General features: G+C 37.7%; 1 protein-coding gene and 1 long non-coding RNA gene across 5 annotated transcripts; one reads left to right on the top strand and one right to left on the bottom strand.

Annotated features, from left to right (window-relative positions):
- Positions 1 to 25,221, bottom strand: usp7 (ubiquitin specific peptidase 7 (herpes virus-associated)). Of its 4 annotated transcripts, none has more exons than XM_051885681.1 (32): positions 25,014 to 25,219; positions 24,273 to 24,911; positions 19,561 to 19,665; positions 19,254 to 19,452; positions 18,897 to 19,035; positions 18,710 to 18,798; positions 18,525 to 18,633; positions 17,660 to 17,790; positions 17,164 to 17,218; positions 16,945 to 17,025; positions 16,765 to 16,855; positions 16,407 to 16,489; positions 15,703 to 15,812; positions 15,150 to 15,327; positions 13,076 to 13,220; positions 12,719 to 12,849; positions 12,371 to 12,505; positions 8,705 to 8,806; positions 8,489 to 8,594; positions 8,252 to 8,344; positions 8,067 to 8,134; positions 6,839 to 6,939; positions 6,603 to 6,756; positions 6,447 to 6,514; positions 6,253 to 6,361; positions 6,065 to 6,142; positions 5,831 to 5,931; positions 4,108 to 4,207; positions 3,834 to 3,953; positions 3,659 to 3,730; positions 2,609 to 2,699; positions 1 to 1,500 (listed from the first exon to the last, which is right to left on the bottom strand). In XM_051885681.1, exons 2-32 carry the CDS (start codon positions 24,346 to 24,348, stop codon positions 1,394 to 1,396), a joined length of 3,327 nt encoding a protein of 1,108 aa, XP_051741641.1. In that variant the 5' UTR covers positions 24,349 to 24,911; positions 25,014 to 25,219; the 3' UTR covers positions 1 to 1,393. The 4 variants fall into 4 exon arrangements, with proteins under 4 accessions (XP_051741641.1, XP_051741642.1, XP_051741644.1 ...); XM_051885682.1 differs by having other exon boundaries at positions 24,273 to 24,736; positions 25,115 to 25,132; XM_051885684.1 differs by having other exon boundaries at positions 15,171 to 15,327; positions 24,273 to 25,221.
- On the top strand, positions 19,654 to 21,986 carry LOC127508090 (uncharacterized). Its single transcript, XR_007928686.1, has 2 exons — positions 19,654 to 19,796; positions 20,788 to 21,986. It is a non-coding gene; the product is annotated as an uncharacterized LOC127508090 (long non-coding RNA).
- Positions 25,222 to 25,612: the final 391 nt, after the last annotated feature.

The following is a 25,612-nucleotide window of genomic DNA, read 5'->3' as shown; positions in this document are numbered from 1 at the left end:
TAGCTTTTATAGAAAATTTTATTCAACATACATTTTCCAGCAAAAAGGCAATATACAGGAAGAGTTGTCGTACACTGCTGCTACACGGAGGAATTAGACTGGAGAGAAAAAAAATAATCAAAAAAGAAAGATGTGATCTGCAGGTCATCTTTGTACTGCACTTAAACAAGACAAACTGTTGCAATTAGTTAAGGAAAAAAAAAAAAAAAACCCAAATGAAACTGCCAGGATCCAAAATAAAACTACACACAATGAATATGAACATCTGAATTGATCTGTACCCAACAAATTGGTGTTTTTAATTTTACATGTTCATTCTTTAAATATACAATTTAATTGTTTTTACAAAGCCAACTATGCACTAGGGAGCATTCCTTCTGTGCTTAAAGAAAAAAAAAGAAAAAAAAAAGTTTGTATTGGTTCATTAATGCTGGTTTCTCTATGTCCCAAACCAGTCTACTATACGCCTGCAGCCTCGTGCCAACAAACAGTACAACGAATCTGGAGCCGTCAGCAAGCAACACCTCTCCCCATCAGAACAATCCCACAGCCAGTGACAGAGGAGCTAAAGGAGGGGGGGGAAACACTTTATGGGGAGAGGGAGAAAAAAAAAAAAAAAAAAAAAAAAGAGGGAGAAACCCAAAGGGATATGCAAATCAAACTCCAACCAAAGATTACATTTAACAGTGCTGAGAAATGTAAAACCTTGGATATTAAGTGCCAACGTGCAAGATGAAGTACAGACAATTTATTTCATTTTTATTTATTTTAAAACGGATGCTGTGGCTCTTTACTTTATTATACAGGATTTCCAAAGACGACAAACTGAATTTCTCCAACCAAACTAAGTGAGAAAGAAGAATTGTGTAAACATGAAAATTGACTAGTTGCACTAAGGAACCAGAAAATGAGACAACCATGTCAGGGCAACTAGCAAAAGCCTCAGCCATTTGCGGTGATTATTTTTTGTTGAAGGATGGAGGTATCCTTTTCATCTTCTGCAAATGACATAACTCCTCTTTCCATCGCCTCCACCTCACAATGCAGCAGCTTTCTTGCCGTAACAATTCTTTTAAAAACGAACTTAAAAAGAAAAACAAAAGAAAAAACAAACAAAAACAAAACACAAAATAAAAATCAAAACAAAAGTCTAGGACATACTGTTCCCCCTTTCTTCTTAAAATCCAATTCATTCTTCCAGACAAATAGGCAGTCAATAGTTAGAGAAGCCAAATCGAACAGCCTCAAAAGAAAAACAGGAGCATCAGCAGTCACTCCATTCGCTGAAGACTTCATACATGGTGCCTGTGTACCCAGACAGCAGGTGTTAAAAGTGGTGCACACAAGAGGTTTGGTTAAAGTCTTTAGTATCGTCGGTTAGAGTGGGGGCTTGTCAGTTGTGAATCTTGATCGCTTTTTCCAGGTACGTGTAGCGACCTCTCTTTGGAGCTTTGTTGAAGTGGTCGAGCCCTAACCAAGGCCTCGGGTGCGACATGTTCCCTGACGAAGTACAGAATATGATTAGGTTTAGGAATGCATGATGTATCGGCCACCGTATCGGTATTGGCCGATATGTTCTTTTTTAAATGTTATCATTATTGGACCGATAAGAAAATTTGGCCGATATTTCTTCAGTTGCGACACTTTAGATGTGCACTGTTTGCCATGATGGTTTCGAATTGCTTGAAATATGATTGGAATCACTTTGAGAAGGAAAATACAGTTAAGTGCAACAAGTGCAGCGCAAGTCTGTCATATAGGCTACATACAATAATAATGAGAACAGGACTGTGAAAGCACATTGTGAATTCTTTGTGCTCCGGTGTTTTAGCCCATCCACTATTACAGTCAAGTTTGCTTGTGCATTCACAGCCTTTTGTTCTGTGAAATTGTAATTTGAGATATATATATATAAATTTTATATACAGGATACGTTTGGTCAAGTTAATGCAGTAGTAAAGCACTTCAGTTTACTGCTGATCATCTTTAGCTTCAGCACAGCAGTGCTGTTGTTGTTTCTTTTTCAAAAACATTGATACATTATTAATAATAACTAGCACTTTTATTTTTCTCATATTCATTTCATCAACAACGTGGTTTAATTAAAATCATTTTATTATTGTCCGGCAAAGGCTATTCCAATTTTATCCATGCACATGCATTTTGATTCTTTACACACAAATGATGCTGCCCAATGACTTGTTTGCATTATTTTAGAATTATTTTATTTATTTAAGGCAATAGATTTTTTTTTTTTTTTTTTTTTTTTTTTTTTTTTTATAAACAAAGTTGGCCATAAGAGTGTAAAATTAATTTTGAAACTTACACTGGTTCAAACTATGCTACTGCATGTGTATGTTTGATTTCTGTTGAAGTGCTTGGGACATGGCTTTTAAATGGTGAAACTTTTGTTTTTGTAATCAGGCTTTCAAAAATTATATAAAAATTTGGATTTATCAGCCAATATACTGGTTATCGACTTTCAAATACAAAGAATTATCATATCAGCCAAAATTTTCATATGGGTGCATCCCTAGTAAGGTTAGCATAAGCATAAATGCCTTGGTCTATTGATTGAGATGTCAGAGGAAAAAGGAGTGTGACATACCTGGCTGTGGCTCAAAGTCTTTCAGATTCACCTCGTAGTCTTCCTCGTTGATATACTGATGCCGGCCCATCATGACTATTGCAAACTTGAACTAAAAGAAAATAAAACCAAATGGATTTATTTTATAATGATGGTCTGGGTGAAACCTAACTTGGGTGTAAATCAGGACCTGTGGTCTGCTAATTAGAGACATTGTTGAAACTGTCAGAAAATGGCAATAAATAAGTACAATTTATCTATCATCATATAACCCTTAAATGTTTCATCAAACATTATTACATATTCAGGTCTTCTGAAACCCAGAAGGCATATTTTAACATGGATGGCTCTCTAAACTGCCCCAATAGTATAAAACTGTCCTGATATTTTAATAATTACAAAATAATAAAAAGTATATTTGTGACCCTGGACCACAAAACCAGTCATAATGTTCAATTTTTTAAAATTGAGATTGATACATCCGAAAAGCTTTGATGCTTTGATGTATGGCTTGTTTGAAACCGCCTTTAAAAGGTCCAAATGAAGTCCTTAGCAATGCATATCCACTCACAAAAATACATTTTTACAAATTAATTTAAGATGTAAAGCTAGTAAACTAATTGACTAATAAGAAAAAAAAAAAAAAAAAAAAAAAAAAAATAATAATAATTGATCATGAATCGTTTGAATCGGATTGCGACTCCGAGAATTGGAATTGGATTGTGAGGTTCCTAAAGATTCCCACTCCTAGATAAGTTGACATCATGTATGTGTACCCTATGCAACTTATGAATCGCATAGCATAATTTATCATCATAATTGGGGGAAAAAAAAAAACAACTCAATATTTTGTTATCTGAGAGCTTTGTCATCAGATTGACCATTAAACGACGCTAATGATTATGCACTTGCTTTGCAGTAAATCTTTAAACCATGTCATGTCCAATGTAGTATTACAATTGACACATTCTCATTCTTTAGATTTAGAGAAAAATATACTTGCACTTTACATACCTTGGGTCGCAAGTGACCTAAATTATGCATGCGATAATGTGCGAAAGCTGCTCTTACCTTCTCAAACTCTTTCTCCTGAATGTCAAGCATGCTCTGAATTCTTTTCATCACTTCTCGGAAGGGTTCCCCCTGCCAAAATAAATGCACACATTAAAAAGCATGACACATACAAACTGAACAGATGACAGCCGTCCACCTACGCATGCACTCAGCTAACACTCCGCTAACACACCTGACGGATCTTGAGCAAAAACGGAATTCCGAATGTCCCGAAGACTTCCTTGTGGAAATGTGCAACTGGAATCAGCATTTCATTCTCCTTGTCCAAGTCAACCTGGTCGAGAGGGATTTCCTGCCACGAAAAACATTAAACTTATTTCAAGGGAACAGCATCCACAAATAAGTGCCATCTCTCAGATTCCAAATCATTTTAAGAGGCTTTACTAGGGAATAGGTCCTTTGTTGTGCACATCAGTGAATGATGGGATTTGAGGGCTCATCCTTACCTCTATTCTGAATGTTCGACTGGCTGCTGGAGATAAACATTCTAGCAATTCATCTTCCTGGTGAACCCCAATAATTTTGTAGCTGACAATTTCTAACAGCCTATAAGAGCAAAAGAGAGAATGTTATCAGCAGTGGCCAGTGAAAGGAGTCAGAAAATATGATCAGAGTAACTCGTATAGCAACGTCAGTGAGTGATTAAAGCACGACTGTCTGATATATCAGTGATTTTCCTCAGAATCGCAGCGCTCCAGACTAACATTTGAGAGCAGTGGCATCGTAGCCACTAAGTTCTACAGATGGTGGTGCCAGCACCTTATTTGGTAGCGCATATTACTATAGTTTTGCATTAATAAGTGCAGTTACTAATAATATTACATGTTTATTGGAAATTTGACAGTAAAGCACTGAACTTGAATTGAGATGCAGATAATTTTATCTAAAAACTTTAAAAAGTCATTGAAAAGTTCTTGAATGTCACTCTCAAAAGTTCGCATTAACCCTGAAATGAACAATGTATGATCCCTGTAGTTTAGACCAGAAAATACTTCACCGAATTTAAATGCTTCCCACTACATCTCGCTGCGATGTTATTAATTCTGCAGCAAATTCAAACTCTCTCTTACTGGATCTCCCAGCGCTTTGTAGTAACAGCATCTCGTGATCGAGATCGGCTCGCGAGAGCCTGTTCTGAGCTTGCACCGTTTATTGCACCGCTTCACAGCTCAAACGAGTAACGCGGTTTCGTTCCGCTGTTGTTTTTCATTTGCCGTTTCTCATATGCATTATGTGCAACAGAAATGGCAGCTCTCATCAGTTGGGCAACATGGTAGTGGCACCAGAGCGACCTCTAACAAAATTTAGTTGCACCGGCAGGAAAAAAGGTAGCAAAATGAGACCATTTGGTCACAGTCTGGAGCCCTGGATTCTCATTTTGTAATCTATTTTCATCCGACATCTCATCCGAATCCCGTTTGTGACAACTATTAGTTATGTCAAATTAACATGGCATTAAACAATGCAGTGAAACATCAAATGTCTCTATTCCTATATCTATAGGAAGGACAATAAAGCTGGGAAATTACTTTAAGTTTTTTTCAAAAGTGACAATCTTTAACTAAAGATTCCCATTTTCAAATACTGTTATTTGGAAATTTCTATTTATCAAAGAATCCTAAAAAAAATGTAACATGGTCTCCACAAAGATATTAAGCAGCACTGTTTTCAATATTGATAAGAAATGTTCCTTGGGCAGCGAACCATCATATCAGAATGATTTCTGAAGGATCATGTTACACTGAAGAATGGAGTAAAGACTGCTGAAAATTCAGCTTTGCCATCACAGGAATAAATTGCATTTTAAAATATATTCAAAAAGAAAAGTTATTTAAATTGTAATTATTTACCACATTACTGTTTGACAATACGTCTGATTTAATAAATGCATGCTTGTTGGGTTTAAGAGACTTCCAAACAACAACCAAAAAAAAAATTCTTACGAGCCTCAAACTTTTTAATTAGAAACGCATCACTAAAAATTTGCAAAACACAAAGCAGGTTTTAAATTATTTAAAAAATGTTATGCCCAATTCTTTACCACACTCATTGAAAGTCCCTTAAAAGCCTCTCAGAGCTGCCTTTGAACAGATATAAAATAATGATACAGACATTGCACTTTCCATTATCCAGCGCTTTCAACATTCACTGAATTGAGAATACACAGACCTCAGCTTCTCTGAGCCTTTGTCTGAGAGCTCCACTGCCTTTTTACATTCCTCCAGAAGGTCCCGAACACAGCCATGCTTGTCAGGGTATAGTGTGATCTCCTAATGCAAAGGGAGATAAAATATTCACACTGATCAGCGTGCAGAACATAGTGGAAACGTACATTATGTAAATAAGTAGGGCTAGCTGGCATAATTGTATATTCAATGGTGAATTATTGCAGCACATTCTTACCTCCTCTCGAAACATACTGTTGAGCCATATGGCTTTGAAACTCCTCCTGTTCTCAAAGTCTGTGATCTTCATCTTGAGCTGTGTGAGGCAAAACCATGAATAAATCAGATGCCCCGAACGTAACGGCTTAGAAGATCTCATATTCCCTAGCGCCAAGTGCCAAGTGGAAGATAAGACCTCTCTCTCACCTGCTGGTAGTAGAGCTTCTTAGGCTGCCGGGGCTTGAAGAACTGCAGTAGGTCTCTGAGAGTGCCTTCATAGTTGTGCCTGAGTGGGTTGCCTGGACCGTCTCTGTATCTGAGAGGAAGGAGATTAAAAATGCAGGTTCATGGATGCAAACGGGGGGAAGAAGTCACATTAAACTGAAAATTAGAAGACATACCCCTGTGACTTAAAGAACTGTAGGAGCATGGGGTCAGTATTTAACCTCTGCGCAACAGTCTTTGCCACCTAAAAATTAAATGAATCATGATGAGAAGATTTTTCAAAGGTGGCTTGCATTACTAGCGCTTTTTATGATCCACTTAAAAAAAACAACCTGAAAGTAGTTCATTCGGTTTGACAGTGTCACAACAAAGCCTGGGTCATTGTGAATGGTCTTGTCACAGAAGATGACATCCACACGGTGGTACAAGTCTCTGAAGTAGTCTTTTGCAGTAGGCAGCTCACTGGTTTCATTTTCAGGATCATCCCTGGTGGTGAAACGATAAAACAACTATAAATTTCAAGGCCCTGCAAACCTGTGCAAAATTACTTAAGACGACGAATACTTACTTCTGGAACACAATTATGTCTCCATCCATAAGCTCATCCAGAGCCTTGTCCAGGGAGACATCATAGTCTTGTATTCGCTCTGTTAAATTCGGTTTAACTTCCTGTAAAATAATGCATTATGTTTTAACTATATGTCCCTATTTGAAGCCAATTCCTAGTTTTTATGCAGTATGCATTTATACTAACCATTAAAATGCATGAAATACACCACAGCTCAAAGGTTTAGGGGCTCGTACAGTCTCCAAGGTTGCATTTATTTGATCAAAAATACAGTAAAAGCAGTAATATTGTAAAATATTACAATTTAAAATGTAGTATTTTTATATATTTTAAAATGTAATTTATTCTTGCGACAGCACAACTGACTTTTAATCTTCAGTGTCACATGATCCTTCAGAAATTATTCCAATATGCTGATTTGGTGATCAAGAAATATTTATCATCATCAATGTTCAAAAGTTGTGCTGCTTAATATTTTTGTGGAAAATGATACATTTTTCAGGCTTCTTTGAAAGTTCATCAACTTTCATCAACAAAAGCATATTATATTATAAATGTTTGTCACTTTTGATTAATTTAATGCATCCTTTAATCATTATAATATTATAGTATATTCATTAATATTATAATATCTAATATATAATTATCTTACTGATCCCAAACTTTTGAACAGTACTAATTCAAACCATATATTTTCATGCTGTTCTATTATGTTCTAATGCCTAAATTCGATTGTAGCATACAAGCTATTTATACTGTTTAAAAAAAAAAAAAAAAAAAAAAAAAAAAAAAGAATATAGTGTTAACACTACAATAAGATCATTTATTAACATTAGTTAATGTATTAACTAACATGAACTAACAATGAGAAATACATTTGTTGAAGTATTTATTAATCTTTGTTAACAGTTAATAAAAATACAGCTGTTCATTGTTCATGTTGGTTCACGGTGCATTAAAGTTAACAAATACAATTTGTTTTTAAATATGTACTGGTCAATGTTGAAACTATCATTAACTGAGATTGATAAATGCTGTAGACGTATTGTTCATGTTAACTAATGTAGTTAACTAATGAAACCTTACTGTAAAGTGTTACCATTACAGTATAGATAATGAGTCATTTATGTTATCAACCATACCAATTACAGATTATTAAATACATGTCTTCTAAGCATTTTCCATACAAAACAACAAATGGATAAATTATTCAAACTAACAGTCTTACCTCATAGAGGATAAGGCTAGTTCCCTGCTGAAACCCTGCTCTTTCACACATAACGGGCAGCAAGTCTCCTGTTTGTGTCAGGGTTAGAATGGATTAAACATAAAAGATTGAATTCAGTTTAATTAGATCTTTACAACAAAAACTTCATGAGAACAATCCTATTATATGCAGTTTTGATTACTCACGTATTTTACAGGATATAGGCGTGTAGATATGTCCACAATAATTTAAGCTTCTGGTTTTTGGATCATACATCTTCAAGAACAACATAACATCATCTGAAAATCAAAACCAACCAAGGTTAAAAAGTTTGTAGGCCTTTTTGCTCATCATTAAAATAAAATGAAATGTGAAACATCTACAGCCTGAAACATTAGTGTTCCGAGTATATTCATAATACAAATGTACACATTGAAACTCACGGTCTTTGTCGAACTTGGGTAACGTTGCACCACTGGCAGCCATTTCTGGATCTACAGTTTCTAGAAATATTGTCCATGGGTTCTCGTTATCGCTCAAGTCGATCATCTGTTTGTGACATTGAAATGAACAGCTTTATACTTATACAGAGCAAATTATGAAAAAAGAATGCCTTTAAAAATATATGGATGTTTAAAAATATGAGTGCACAGACTTACAGACTTGTTGCAATCTGCTTCATAATCCAACATGGCCGGCCGTTTAGTGCCATTGCTTCTGGCCTGCATTGGCCACAGTCTCATCTGGTCCTGTGGAAAACCCTGGAAGAAATGAAATTCATTGAGACTATCTTCATGGACAAAACAGAAATGCAGCTAACCTCAGACATTAAGCAAATGTGAGTACCAACAAAATGAGAATTTGAATCTACATAACGCAAGCTTGAACAACATGTTGTCCTAACTAGCCTAACAGTTTCATTTCAAGATTAACAATGTTGCTCATTTTTAGGTTTGCAAGCTCCCAGAATGCATTTGCAGTATTAATAAATTATGTGGTTACTGTAGCAGGATATCTTTTTGCTGTTTGCTGACTGTCGTCAGTTATTTGCTGTGTGGTGATGTTAAGAGCTCATTTTTACACTGTCTGTTGATTGTCACCATGAATCAGGTTTCAGCATTCAGGGTTGAGGTCTATGTGCGAATGTGTGACAACAGCCCCATTCACACACACACAGTATTTACTGGCAAATTATCTGTAAATTACAGTTAATCGATCAGGACCTTTTCTAAAATACCAGTAAAATCGGTTCTGGCAATTTATCAGTATAGAGAAGTTGTAACATTACCAGTAGCAATGTCAGAACAATGTACAAGGTCAGAATGTGCTGATGTAAGAAGTCTGCTTTTGGCCAATCATAAGTTCTTATTGAGATGATGCGATTACTCCGTGCTGTTTACATTAAGCTCTGCTTCTCTGCTTTTTCTATGTAAATATGCGCTAGACTGACATCTTTGATCATTGCTCCGCGTCTCACAGCATTTTCTATGCATCAAGTTTGAGACCTTGCCTTTTTCAATCATGCGAATAAAGACAATAGCACAGTGTTTAAAGATCATTTGATGAAGGACATCACAGAATTTACCAGTTTTTTTGAGGCTGATGTGTGAACAATCTCTTAAATGGTAAAAAGCCAGAAAGTCCGGTGCAGAGACTGAAGCTTTAAGATCAATGAAGGCATTACCATCTTTGACAATGACTTGAAAGAACTCATGATGTCCTTCATACAGTCAAGATTTCTACTTCCCGAAACAGCAAAGAACCCCTATAACAAGACTGGACCACCTCCATGTTTGACCATGGAGATGGTCTTCTGCTGCTCATAAACTTTGCCGAATGCCACTCTTGACCAAGAAGAACATAAAAGGATGACTTGAATATGCTTAAATTCATTTGGATATACCTGTGGATTTGTGGAAGAATGTTTAATGGGGGGATGTGACCAAACTGGAACTTTCTGGATGCATGGATCAACGGTACGTCTGGCGCAAAATAGGCAAAGCTTATGAGCAGAAGAATGCCATCTGAAGCTTGATGATCAATGGACTTTCCTGCAGGACAGCAGTCCCAAAGTATACATCCAAATCTACTTAAGCTTGGCTCAGGGATCAGTCGTAGAATGTTCCTGAGTGGCCTGTACAGTCTTCAGACTGAAATCTCTTTGAAAATATTTGGTGGAATTTGTAGAAAGCAGTGATCTGGAAGCCTTTTCAAGTGAGGAATGGGCCAAAATTGCAGTAGAGAGGTGACAGAAGCTTCTAAGCACTTACAGGCAGCATTTATTGGAGGTTATAAAGAATAAAAGATTCTGCACAAAATTTGATGCTTAGGGGTTGAATAATTTTGTACACGTCTGTTTAGAGCCAGTTTAATTTTCTTCATTTTTCATCAATTTACATTTTCAGAATCACTCAAATGTGTATTAATAAACTTTGTATAATAGTTTACTGATGCCTTTGATGAATTGTTTTCATAAAATTTAGTTCTCATCAGCAAAATGTCTTGCAGGTTAAGGGGGTTGAATAACTTTGATTGCAACTGTAGATACTAAAATAACACTGGTTTGAAGGGAAGATTTTGAAAAGGTTAAGATTGAGTTCACTTCATTTTAAGTCATAAAACCACAAAGGGACTTTCACACTAAGCATGATTAAGCGACGTGAACGTATGACGCAATGATGCTCTTGAAATCAAAACAATAGATCCCTATGGAGCCATTCACACTGAGCCACTCAATCGCGGCTTGACAAAGCAAGGTTTTTTTTTTTTTTTTGACTAGTGTGTTGATTTTTTCCATGTCGAAAACCGAGGAAAAGTAACCTGGAAGGAAGAGAATGGATGCAAAGTTCTTTTAAATCACTGGTGTCTGAGAACAGATTTATGCTCACATTCTTTATACAGAATATAATTTCTATTAAGAGCTCTAGAGCTGTCAATCATATTACGTGATCATAATTCTTGCCCTTCCGAATGACGCCGTTATGTTCATTTCCTCGTTCTGAGTTCTGCACGGTTCCGCACATAAACAACAGAGAAATGCTGGAAAGTTGAAAACTAGATAAAACATGAAGCCAAATAAATATATGATTACGACAATATGTTTTGTATGCGTTTCATGTGGCTCGGGGTATTTTTATATCAATAAAGAATGAGAAATGCTTACATAAGAAATGCAAAGCAGGTGTAGCATTCAGTTTATTATAAAATACTACAATTAATGCCAATTGTAAAAAAAAATAAAATCCACTTTAGATAGCAGTCGGAAGTTATTACAAGCACTCTATGTTTTGAAAGTGGACTGAGCAAAAACAGTAATAATCTAATAAATTGTGAGATGTAGCCTAATGCTAATTGCAGCTCTATTACCCAGCCACAATATTTTATGATGCATTTGGTCTATGGGCGGGTATGTTTTTTTTTTTCAGATCTTACGATCTAATGGACAAAATAAGCTCGCGCAATTTACATATGAACGTGCCCAGAGACAACGGAAAAACACAGAGAGCATCAGCTTTCATTTTTTCTCTGACAGCCGCAAGACCACGCCGAATGCTGTGAGTGCATGCTAGAAATCAGGAAAGGCAAGAGAACATTGCGCTTGGTATTCATCTTCAAACCAAACTCGGGTCTTCAGCCAACAAAGTTTAAATCCCGTCTGACTAGCGCACTTTCCATAATGTTTATGCATTAGGTCAGTAGGTGATAGTAGACATCTTTTGCACTGTGCGAACGCATTCGACCACATGACCGAAAACACTACGAAAGCAATCCAGTCGAATGCATATTCGACTACCTCTATAAGTGGACGAGCTCAAAACATTTTAGACCCCGTTTACTCCTGTATTTAGTGCAGTCCACTTGTGATCCGATCGACCAAAATGATTCTTAATACCAGTTGTAAACAAGGCCTCGGTCAGTGCCACCTATCATGCAGGTGCAGATTAGCTGAAGGCGATCGTTTTGTTTTGTAGTGTGAAAGCCCTGTTCGTTGGCAATTAGCTTAGCGTGAAAGGGCCTTAAGAATGGAATGATGACAGAAATGTTTGTTTCTAAATGATAATTTAGATTAAAAAAAATCTATAGTTATCTTACAAATATTTATTGGCTGACATTCTGACAAGACATTTTGCATTGCAAATGAATAAATTAAAATTGGTTAAACCACGTAGTGTTGTTCAGGACAATAAAGATTAAGTTGTTTGAGCAAACTCATTCTGAATGAAATTGTTTTTTTTTTTATTACTTTTCTAAATTTCTTTTGTACATTGTGGGATCCAAAAAAAGAAAGATGTTATCTAAGGAATTTGTATCAAGTGAAGTCTCACCATGGTCTGTGAAAGGTTCTGGACAAACTCAGCCAGAGTGGAACTTTTCAGAACTTTGAACACTGTGTATTTTACTTTCTCCTCATCATACATGTCATTGCCCTGATGTCCACAGAACTGGTCTTCTGTCACCATCTACAGGAACACAGAGTGAAGGCAGTATTTGTTAAACAGAAAATAGCATATAATTATTTTACAAATCCAACTCTAAAAAGGTCTAAACTTAAGGCCTCTGCCAACTAAAGTCACATTTTATCTGGCACACCAAGTGCACCAATAAGTCATTTAGAAAGCACATTTGCATTCCCAAGAATGATTGGTTTAATTGGACATAATGTGGCTCCTTACCTGTACTTGCATGTAAAGGTGAGCCTCCTGCCTCTCTTTTCTCTTCTGAGCTTCCACCCTCTTCTCCTCCTGCAGCCTCTCCACCAGCTGCTGGGGGATATCCATGTCTGTGACCGGCTGCAGGACCTCACCTGGACATGACAAGAGCACTTATGAGCACAGATGGACATAGGACAAATACATGCCCTGAGATCCACAACCGAAGACAGGGTGGTTTTCATAAGGGCTGGATTGCTGTCAGCATCTACAGGTGCCAGCCACTTAGTCACACACAGGCGGAATAAAATTACCTCATGCTAAAATGATAACATCATAAATTAACCTCACAGCAGGCATAATTATGTTCACAGCACTCACTGAGCTTGGACTCTCTGATGTACACCAACATGTAAGCGTTAGTGCAGTGACGCACTGACAAGTCATCATCGTGACCACCGTAATTGTGCTCGATAGCCTCTTCTTTAGTGCACCGAGAAACGACATCATCGTCAAATTTACACCACTGCAAGAACAACAATCAAACATTACATCTGGAAAAAAAATTATGAAGGCATGTGAGAGTGAATTTAATAAACCACTCTAGAGAAGATCAAACAAAATGGCAAAGTCAAAACAATGTTTGTTACCAGACTAAACACTACAGCTAAAAAACAAAAACAAACACAAACAAATACAATGCAGGGCTCCAGACTAACATGAAAACTGTGGCACTGGGGGGGACAGGAGGAAATGACAAGGGAGGAGAACGACAAGGAAACGACAAGAGAGAAGAAAGGGGAATGGACAAGCCTGAACTTGAACTCGGTAGCCTGAAGCATTGCCATGCTGTAAGTTGGAATGCTGCCTATGAAGCTATGGGTCTGACAGAAACATATTTTGATATATATTTACTGACATCAACAATAAGACAACGCAAGAAACATTCCGTAGACTCAAAATGACAGTCTGAAGAAAGTTCTTGAAATCTTTACTGGATAATTTTTCATGTTTCTGAAAATACTCTTATGCTCACCATAGCCACATTTCATAAATACAGTAAAATCAGTAATATCAGGGCTCGAAAATAAGGACTGCCCGATGGCAGACGGAACTGTCACTTGCCCGAGCGGGCCAGTGTTGTAGGGTGTGCGTTATATATCATCTCTGATATCGTAATTGTTGATTTAACGATCTGACATTGAGTATGTCCCTCACTTTACAAAAACCAAACAAAAACACTCATTGACTGCACGCATACACTATGTGACGTAGTCTAGTAGGTTAGACTAGCGTGCATGCATATTTAGAGTGCACGATTTCACTGCGTGATTTAGTCTATTACAATGCCCCTAGAATTCAAGATAAGGGGCAAAAAAAGCCCCTGTATGTCTTTTACATTTATATAATTTAATATAGTTAACCAATATTAGCCTACACGAAGAGCGCCATTTTTATCCAAATACCAGCATGATTACAAACGTGATACTGATTTTATACAACGTACAGTTTAATAAACAGTTTATATTAAGTGTCTTACTTTTTAGACACCAAATTGCTTGTTTCGCTCTATTTCGCCAAGGAAAATAGTACCAAACAAAGTCCACAGAATTGTTTTGCGTCTCTGAGCAACACTTAAATGAATTAGCCGTTTGAATGGATTGGTTGAATCTCAATGACTCGCTCAATAACAGGGACTTGCTGCCACCTCCTGGCGGGTTTAATTTCACATTTAAAGTATCTTTTCATTCTGTAAATAATTTCAAAACAACAGTATTATATATTTTATATTTTCAACATTTCAAAACATTTATGCATCTGTAACTGCTCTTAACTGATCAACTAAAGTTTAATCTATAGATATACATTACATTACATTACAATTTCCGTACTTGAAAATCTCCTGTTTAAGCCTACATAAAAAACCTGAAAAGCACTGTTTATTTCATTTATGTTTATTCAGTTATATTTATTTGTGCTATTTAGGCCTACTTGTAATTTGATTATTTAGTTAATCTAGTAGCTTTTGGTATCATAACCTTATATATTCAGGTTACATGTATCAAAAACAACAAAAACAATTAGGCTTATATTATTAGGCCCATTTTTTCTTTTCTTTTACTTTATTATTTATTTATTTTTTATTGTGGTGCCAGTGAAAATTTTGGCAGGGCAAGTAAAAATTTGAACCACTAGCCCGACCGGGCCAGTAGAAAAACGTCCCCAAACTTTTGAACGGTAGTTTATCTACAAGCAACAACGGTGTGAATAACTAATTGGAAGACTATTTGAAACAAAATTTAGTCTGGAGCCCTCCAATGCTTTCAAATTTTACTTTACTAAAATTCACAAAACATTTCATGCAACCACAAACCACCCAAAAAGCCAACCCAATAACCAAAAAAAAAAAAAAAAAAAAAAAAAAAAAAGGACCCCTGAAATTAAAGGTTCTCACTATTGGCGCGGTGACACTCACTTTGCCGTCTCCTTTAGGATTAAGGTAGACGACGTAGTGGCCCCCGTGGTTGTCTCCGCTGTGCACCAACACGGCGTGGAGAATGTAGTTGGCTGGGTCTTTCACGTCTGGCTTCTGCAGAAACTCATCCAGAGGTAATTGCTCTGGGAATTCAAACCTGCGGGCCAAAACATCAAGCTTAGCCTCCATTTGTCTAGCATCATCACAGAGAGAGTGAACAAGAGCGTATGCCAGAGAGATTATGGAAGAGTATCTTAAAGTGCACCCTCCAGTCCATATCCAAGTTTGTGCTCAGTCGACAAACAACATTTAGATGAGTCATTCTCATAAAGATATTTTAAGAGTGTAATCTCCCTCTCTGCAGGACAAGCATTTATTCTATTCTGATGTTAAATTCATCATTACATCACAAAGTATTTCAAAAGTGCAATGAGTATCAGTGTCACTTGTTCTATCAAACTCATCATAATGACACGTTTAATGTCAAAACGGCAGAACATTTTTACATATACAACACACAAAAAGTTGTTACCTGTCATTTATCTTAATATTTTGGTCAGTCTGAGGATCGTACATGAACCTCATGAGCTGTAGGTGCAGAATAGGAGGGAAGGTCAGGAACTTTACACCCTTCTCTGCCTCCTAGAAGACAAATGAACCACAAACACAGCACTCCAGTTGAATAGGCGCAAAAATTAAAACTGGTATCATCTACAACAAGCTATATATTACAGCATTACCAAAACTTTGGCCTAAGTTTAAGGAAAAAATAGGTGTGTTGTCCATTGTAAATAGTGTAGTGATGCTTGAAGCACAGCTTACTCAGGTCACTTTAAAACCAAGCAGCTTTAAATTGGTATAACTGGCATATTAAAAGTTTAAGATATTTAAATCCGATGTGAAATTTGTGTGGGAAAATTTGTTATCCACTTCCAGTTATTTCAGCTGTACAAAAACCCATTATGCTGGAAGTTCGTGTTTATCATATTTTACTATATAGTAAATATTATGATATAAATAATAAGTTATGATATCATAATTAAACGCTGGTTTGTAGCACAAATAATTACCATTTACTGCACTTTCCTAGTTATTTACCTATAACGGCTAATCAATTGGAAGGCCTTGCATATTCAAAAAAAACAGAAGACTGCTTTTTGCAATTCAAAGGTAAATGTGACCTCACTTTTAGGGTTGGTTAGCATGGATGGGTGATAAAGTATGCAAACCACTCACCTGTAGACCATGCTCGCCTGCATCGTATTTGTTATCCCCATCCAGCTGTTCCACAGCCACATAATCCTTGAATGACTCAAAGACTGCAGGGCAGAGAAGATGCATTAGTAAAAAAAAAAAAAAACTTTTACACAAGTAAATCTGAGACTGTGTGCAGTCCTACAACAATATTTTTCTTGAAATGGCATCTGAAACAGTCTAAGCTGAATTAGCAGATTTTTGTCGGATCAAATATACATCCTGGAACTCAGTTGCAAGATGTCAGAACTCATGCATTTACAGACCATGTTACTAGAATGGCCTTCCTGAACCAGAAGGGAGGACAGCAAGAAGGAATATCAAAGAAAGCCACACTTACTGTTTTTCTTTCCTTTTATGCTGAGCTGGATGTCATAGTAATCCTCTATTCTTTCTGACCGATAGTCCACATGCTTACACTGGATGTAGGACTGAAATGGAGAAAACACCCAAATGTGGTGAGGCTGAATCAATGAATCAGATGTAGAGTGAAACCACAGAGAGAGTCCGGGTGACTTACCACCATCTTTCCTCGGAAGAGCTTTGGGATTGTACCCTCCACACATGTTCCTTTCATCTTGTTCTCTACATTGTCCAACAACTAAAATTGGCAAAAGCACAAAGTGGTTGAACCCAAATCATGCTCATTTAATCTGACATGACTAATCCTTCATTTGATCAACAAGTTAAAGTTAAAAGAGAAGGATCCAAAGGGACCCATTGAGATTGGGCTACTCACCACTCTGCACAGTTCCTGTACATCATGCTGCATGAAACTGTCTAGAGTCTCCCATCTGAGGAAACGGACACAATTTTTAAATATAAACATATGAACGGGGGAAAAAAGGGGATTCACATAAATGGTCACCTGACTATGAACAGAGCTGTTCTCCTTCTACAATGGCACTGGTAAACAAAACTATTCAAGTGACTAAGATCTGTCATCTGTGCACCTTTATTAAAACATTTCTTACAACATTTTAGAGGGTCTTATTAAACAACGGAGCAATTTTTGACTCCATAGTTCTCCACCATTGGGAACAGCAAGTAACTTAGAAAAATGATAAAGAATACCAACAACTGAGTATAAAACATATTCAAGGACAATGACAAGGAACAACATTAAACTCACACTTCACATCTGGCTCAAGAATACCAACAGGCAGACATGTCATGTGTCAGTGCCCGATTCATTGTGCTTGTAAACTGAACACTCAAAACAAAAACAAACTTACCCAAAAGACTTAGTCAGCTTCTTTGTCCCAACAGGTTTATCGCTGTGCTGGAGCTCATAGAACACCCTCTGCAGGGCGAGGGGAACGCTTTTAGAGGAATCATCTCCCTCAGTGGGCATCATATAAACCGCCTAGAAAGTAAAAACAAAACAGGTTCTTTGACAGATGCACAGCATCAACCTGTGCTTTTCATTTGAAAACAATATGCTATTAAAAACAATTTAAAAGAAGTAGGCCTAAGTAAAATAAAAAAATAAAACACTTCCACTGACCAAAAGCTTGCATAATCAATTTGAAAAGTAGACAACACCAACCTGAATGGTAGTGTATAAAAGTTACCATGCTTTTATCATTTACATGTTCTTATTCAGAAAAACAATGGTGAAATTTTTGGCTGTTAATAACAGGTCATGCTGAAGAAAATGTGCTCTGCTAGCACAGGGACACACTGATACTGGCTCTGATATGCAAGATTTTCTCTGTTCGTGTTACATTTTCTTTCCACTATAAAGTGGATCCCCATCTGGTGAGATGTATGACTCTAATAAGAACCAAACATTACCAATACGATTCAAAATATTGCCACACTTGGCTGCACCTGAGAGGCACACTGCATCACCTCAACATAATGCATCTACTTCTGTTAGGTGAGGGATGCAGCAGGAAAGTACGCTGTATGCCGTTGGAGCTTACAGCAGGCAATGGAAAAATCAATTTGCAAAGTAGGGCTAGTGTTTTTAATAGTCATTTAACTCATGCACATCACAAGCAAACATCATCTAATTATGTGGTACACTGTATTCTGTAATTCCTCCCCCCCAAAAAAAATCCTTCTGTCTGTGATAATGAAAGGCAGATGTCTCACCCGCCGGAGCTGGTTTGTGAAGAAGAGAGTCTGTAGTAAGCTGTTCATGTAACATGTGGCACCTTGATTCTTCAACCCCACGTAACCAGTGTGTTTCTTTGAATCCCAGCTGTAAATAAAACAGTGACATCAGCTATCGTTGTAAAAGCTTGTTAACATTGAAAACGTCACAAGAAATGACTTACGCCACACCGTGAGGTGCGTCAGCTTGAACATAGACCTCAAAAGTGACCTTATCATCCTCTACAAAGCCCCGCTCTGGATCAGTCACATCCTGAAATCAAAGACATCACTTTAACATCAGCTAATTAGCTCTGCTCCCCTCTGACAACACCAGCTCAGCCGAGACGTTCACAAAATATGTTAACTTACACTCCATGACATGAAGTTGGAAAAGCCCCAGTCATTTTCCTTGTGGAAGAACAGGTGACTAATGCGGCGGCTGAAGGATTTCTCATCATCTTTGTAGTTGATTATTTTGAGCATGGCTTGAGCATGGCATGACCAGGACCTACAAATGTGCAATCGGTTAGTTAAATTAGGCTTGCTTAAAAAAACAAAAAGAAGTTGCTTAAAGTGAGGGAGAACTATTCCCAAATAAATAAAATATTTAAAAAAGGGCAAAATTTATTAACTTTACACAGAGAAATGGAGAATGAATAAGTCCATTAATTCAAGGTCATCAGTGAAATCTCTATACTAGGAAATGTAATAGCAGTGATTGCTTACGTAGAGTCTGACTCAGCATTGCACTGAAGGAAGAATCCAACGCTCTTCTGGTGAGGTCTGTCTGGGTAAAACCGGGGCATCACCATGATCTTCCAGGGAAGATTTCTCACGAAGCAGGGTGGGCTGAGCACAGACTCACTCAGCCTGCTAAAGCGCTCCACCACAAAACGGAAAGTTGCTTCAGAGCGCCAGCTTGTGTCTGTTGTGACATGTAATAAATAGTTAGAGCTGCAAATTTACTTCCATTCATATTTAAAAAATAAAAAGTGTTAACATGCATGGTGCTGCGCTTCATTATGTTCCTTACCATCCTCCATGTCCTCCTCTGTGTTGTTGTGTCCATCAGCCATAGCCACGTTCCCATTGATGACTGGATTTTGGGGAATTCTTGGAGGATCATCTGGGTCCCCAGCTGAAAAAAAAAAAAAAAAAAAGACAAAATGGAAATTCCCTTGTCAACTGTAATGCTAACGCAAAAAGCACCAGCCCATTTTATGCAAGCTCACTCTGATTATGCTGCTGCTCAGATCCACCGTGCAACAGGTACAAATGCACCCATCTTGATTTCTAAGAATTTAGCATGTGTAGCTCTAACAACAAATTGCATAATGTTTCCTCATTTATATGTATTCCTCATATCATATCTCAAAGAGTTTTTTATATATTATATATAAAAAAAATAAAAAGACTGCCAAACCACAATTAAAAAAACCACTGAGAACTGCCAGTGACAAAGCAAAATTCTCATCTGTAACCATCGAAGACTCCATAGAAGTACTGCTGGAGGCTTCTTTTTAAATGACTGAAATTGCATTCATAACATTTCAAGGTAGTCAATAAGTCATGTAAAGATGGTGCATTCAAGTCATGTTGGAAAGATCATACGAGTTGAATGCATATGAACGCCACCACAAGGTTGTAATTACGAGTGGGAGACCAGAGTTTTTGAGTTGGGGGCGAGTGAGAAAGTATAGTGTTTGTAGTGATTTGTTAAAATTATTGAAATGACATGTTTTTTCATTTACAATAAACTGTTTAAGTTGCATGTACAAAATACAACAGTATTGTAGTTACAATAGAACAATTGTTTTTACAGCACATTCTAAATTGAATAAAAACCTAGCAAAAACACATTATTCATAATTTCGTAGTAGTAGTTTAAAAAATAAAAAATAAAATAAAAAAAAACCTTGCTGTATTTTTTGTGTCAGATCAAAGTGATCATTTGAGTGCACCTGACATCATAATGAATTCACAACTAACCAGGAGGACTTATACTGCCTTCACATGCTATCAGAATTTTCATAAATACGAGTTTACTAATCAAAAAATTAGACATGAACGGCCTCTCAAATTACATTTACAATAGGAACTCAGAGATAACATTGATACCTGAGTTTCCAAGTTGGGCAGGCCATAATCTTAAAACATGGCAGAGAGAACAATTGCTGTACTGACAATTTTATTTGTTTCTCCCACAACATCTACGTATCTAAATAACCATTTGATGCACATTGTATGTTGTGGCAAGCAGGGCCAGGCCGAGAGCCGTGGGAACGGAGCAAGTGTTAATGAGCGTCACCTGCGCGCCACACTGGTCTCGAGTACAACGGAGGAGCTCCGAAACAATAAGAGGAGTAATGACAGTGAAAGAAGAGAGGACCAGGCCTGGACTTTATGTTGTCGTTTTATTATGTTTATATGCAGCAGTCTTCCATGAGGGGCAGCTGCTTTACTTTCACTTTGATGTTTGTTTATTTTATGATTAAACTTCACGCTAATCGTTTGCCAGTTCTCGCCCATTAACAAATATTGCTACATATCTATTTGAGACAACAAAAACAGCATTTATTTGATCTAGGGCTGGGCGATTTTTCCGATTTTTTTCCGATTAACTTGAACTTAATGTTTTGCCTCGATTTTATTATTTGTAAATCGAGAAATCGTAATTTTGAATAAAAACGTAAGCTGCAAACTTTACAATTAGACACGCTGACAATACAGCAATGATAAGCGTTAAGAGATGAAAATGATCAGACCTCATGATGGCACGTCTGATTAACCGCTCTCGTGTGACGCTCTATGAACGCAGAATACATTGCTAGTCTTAAGCGGCTGTTCACTCAGAAATGCGTTACTGCGTTCAAAAGAAAAAAAAGAAAAAATTTTTGAGTGACACGCTGCAAAAGACGCGAGACATGAGTGCAACAGCCAAACATGTCCACCAAACATAAAAACAATAGGAAAAATAGAGCAATGGAATGCAAAAACCTGTAAAGAATGAGATATTTTACGTTTGCATGATGGTGACAGGCTGAAAGCTGCTGTTATTTTCTGGGGTTTTTTTTCTGTTATTTTGTTTTTTTACAAAGCATTTGCTGTTAAATAACCTATTACTGGTGTTATTTATTGCTATTACTTTTTGGCTAAGAAATATTTAGCATTTCTCTCATTTTATATTATTTCTGAGTATACAGGATATGTTTAAGATAAGTTCGTACAACATTTGCCTTCATATTTCATGCATATTTTCTGCGAAGATATTTAACACAAGTCATTTGTTTTACATTTACAGCATGTTAATCACTTCAGGTGTGGTGCACATTTGGAATAGGACTTTTTTTAACCAGATGGTGAATAAAGAGGATGTTACTTAAATCATATTGTAGTTACTAAGTTGACTAGTTAAACAAAAAAAAAAAAAAAAAAAAAAAAAAAAAAAAAAAACAGAAATCATGAATCGGTCAATAGTTCTGAAGAAAAAAAAAAGATTTTTTTTTTTTTTTGCCATATCACCCAGCCCTAATTTGACCTAAATTACAGAATCATCAGAAAGCTGACTATCTAGACAGCATATTGAATATATACAATACATGAATGTTTATATGGTTGTATGAATTCCAATGGATATTGACAAAATGCATTCAATCCAGTTTGGCTTCATTAAGATTTCCCCAATAAATAGGCAAAAATGTACCATGCTGTCCTCCACGATTCCAATTCTTTCCAACAACTTGAATGCAGCAAATTTGTAATTACAACTTCAAAGTGGGAAGTAAAACAAAATAAAAATCTTGTAAAGCATGACAGCATGTAAAGACAAAACAAACAGGTTCTCTTTCTGTCTATAAGTGGGTTGTTCTTGGCTAGAATAAGATACAATGCGAGCCAGACGTTTTGCTGTTTAATGAGGCCTGAATGAGAGACTAAAAACAGGCCAACCTGCATGCTTCACAGTGGTAAATTGCGCTCAATTTGCGCATTCTTAGGCCTTCGTGTGGTGTGATATGTACATGTGTTGAAAGGTCTCAGTGCGGGTCTCTGGACATCAGCATCAGATACGCCCCCACACGTGCACTGCAGAACTTTGACGAAACGCAGCGCAAAATTTAGCACCTAAAATACAGTGAGTAAGAAAACACATCAATGTTCTAGGACCTTTTAAGAGTTATAACCGCGATCGAGAGTGGGCACGAGCCAAAAACAGAGAAGCAAGCTGTAATCATTAAAAATGGCGAGCGGTACCACAGCATGACTCGTTATACAATGAAGAAGCAGAAAATCCCCGCGCGCTGTCGGCAGATCCCCACGCGCTGGCCTTGACGCACAGTCATTACAGTGTCTAAAACACATCAAACCCAAATTTAACTCTTACAGCATAGGTACTCCCCCATATTGTTAATAATAATGGTGTCGCTGAGAAAAACAAGCTACATTAATGACTCGTTTGATTCGATCCTCTCGTTTACCCCCTCCCCCTCCATACACATTTAGCCGAGCTGCTAACGTTCCCATCCGCAAATCGAGCTTTTATTCTGGGTAAACAGTGTCATCCGACACTATCTAATGAGCAAGTAAATTACTTGGATCGCGGCTCCTTTGCTGAGCCATCATGTGCCGCGGGCCGCGCAGTCACCAAGATATAAACAAACACATACGCAGGCAGGCCTCTCATGAGTCTGATCTGTGCAAAATACAGTCCACCATCTTGGAATAAAACTGCCATCCACTCCCCCTAATCGAGCTGCACAACTTCATATGCGGATCACATCCAAAGCCAATAATAACAACAGTAACATTAAAAAGACATTGTAACAGCTCAATGCAACTTAACTGATTAGGTATCACACGCAAAGCCCGTAATCTTGTTTATCGTTCAGGAGCGAATTATAGTTCAAAATGGTGCTGTCGTCCAGCAATCATCCGATGATGCTGTTTATTTGACTCCACTAGCACTAAACAGTCAATAACACGGTGGCGGGACACGAGGATTTGCTGACTATGGATGAAAACCATTCAATGAAGCCTCAACTTGTTTCAGAAATGTCTAAACAAGCAGATGTCCTGAAAGGACATTAAATGGTGAACTAGTTAGTGGGCGAATGCCCTGTTTAATGCTCTTGTCAGATCACATTAACAGCAAACGCGTCTCTGTCCTTTGAATCACAACAATATATTATTGACTTACGTTTATCCATTCTGCATGCGAAAACGGTTTAGTCCAACTAAATAACTAGCTCTTGTGAGCATTTGCCCCGTGGTGCTTTTCAAAAGTTCCCCACAGGATCTACAGGTGTAGCCGAGGGGCTCCTTACATAATCAGATGAAAATCTGACACAGTTTGATAGATAGAAGAGCTTAAAGATGGGCTGCGCCACGTTAATGCAGACAGCACATAGCCAACTCTAATAGAACAAAATCCACCTCGCGTAACGATCACATAAACAGTATTATTTAAAAACCAACCGCTGTGGGGTTTCTAATAACAACGCAAGAGTGCTATATAACTCAGATGATGAGGTAAATAAAAAAAATGGACTTTTTGCTGACTGGCTTAACACATGCAGCGAGGTAACGGTTAGCTGCTGGCTAACAAGCTATTGGGGTCAAAACATGCGACAGAGGGAATGGCTAATAAACTGTTAACTAGTTAAATACTGAGCTTAATGTGATAAAGTTGGCTGTAATATTAAACTAAAGGTTGTGAGCTTTTTATTTTTGCACGAGGCCTTTACGTACCCTCCATTTCCATGTCCTCGGGCTCGCTGAGCTGCTGCTCGCCGGCTTTCTGCTGCTGCGTGTGATGGTGGTTCATGTTGGCGGCTGTTAGGATGGGAAGATGCCTGGGCTCTTTGTCTCCCTCGGGCCGGTCTGATGGTGGTTCCGCGGGCAGAGGCTGGTGGGGAGTTGGAGGACGCGGAGGTGGGGTAAACAGGTCGAGCCTTTGAGGCTGGGCCTGCACTAAGACGACCTCGGCCTTGTCTGCTGTCAGCGCTGGGGATGGAGGAAGGGAGGCCGGTGGGGGAGCAGGCAGAGAAACGCGGACGTATTTACTCGCTATTCGCCCAATCTCGGCGCCTGGGTGAAGGGATGCTAACGTTAAGGATAGTCGGTGGCCTAGGTCTTCTGCTTCACGAAGGCCCGATGAATGAAACCCCGGCTTTCCCCCGTAGAAGTGCGGGGCGATTGCAACTCACAACAACCTGCAGCCGGGGAAAACACAGATAGCCCAGCTGAAGCTAGCAAAAGTGATAAAACAATTAACAGCGCGACTCATGCGCCTCCGAAGGATTATTTTAAATACAACTTCCCCTGCAATATTTCCAGTCCGTGTGCTCCTCCGATTGTCCCTCTTCTGGGGGGGAGCGAAGAAAAAACCTATCCATTCAAACCAGACTCTAATGTGAAATCGCACTAATTTAGAAGTTTAAACTCACAAAGATGTCCGCGTTTCGCCTCGCCGTTATCAGTGGAACTAACCTGAACACCTAACGCCCAATTGCACACTGAAGCTGCATCCCAAATGACTATTCGAACGAGAAAATATAATTTTGCCCGGTCACGGCCAGAGCCTCTCTCACCCGCTCCCGTGGTTTATGGTGTTCAGTTTGAGGTAAAACTCAAAATGGCGGTCGCGCTCCTCTCTGAAATGTCACATCCGCATGGAGATCCAAACAGTGGCGCACACCGCGAGCACCATAAACACAAATGCTGCCTCACAGTTAATTGAAACTTTGCTGTTTCAACGTATATTTGTTGTTGTTATTCAATATTTTGTTTACATATCTGGGTTGTATAAAATTACGGAATTGTGTAGTTTTTTAAAATCTTTAGCAAAACTCCCTCAATGATTCTTCTTGAGACGGGACGAACATAAACCACAATTTTACTTATTTATTTATTTTATTTCTTATATATATATATATATATATATATATATATATATATATAGAGAGAGAGAGAGAGAGAGTTTAACAACTCGTTTTTATCCATTTCAAGTAATTGCAAAGAAAGAAAGTTTGAGATAATTTCCCTAATTTTAGCTATAGGACTTAAAGCTGCTGCATTTAATACATCTG

This window comes from Ctenopharyngodon idella, chromosome 3 (assembly GCF_019924925.1).
Source record: "Ctenopharyngodon idella isolate HZGC_01 chromosome 3, HZGC01, whole genome shotgun sequence".
Lineage (NCBI taxonomy): Eukaryota > Metazoa > Chordata > Actinopteri > Cypriniformes > Xenocyprididae > Ctenopharyngodon > Ctenopharyngodon idella.
This window is presented reverse-complemented; position numbering and strand designations above follow the sequence as displayed.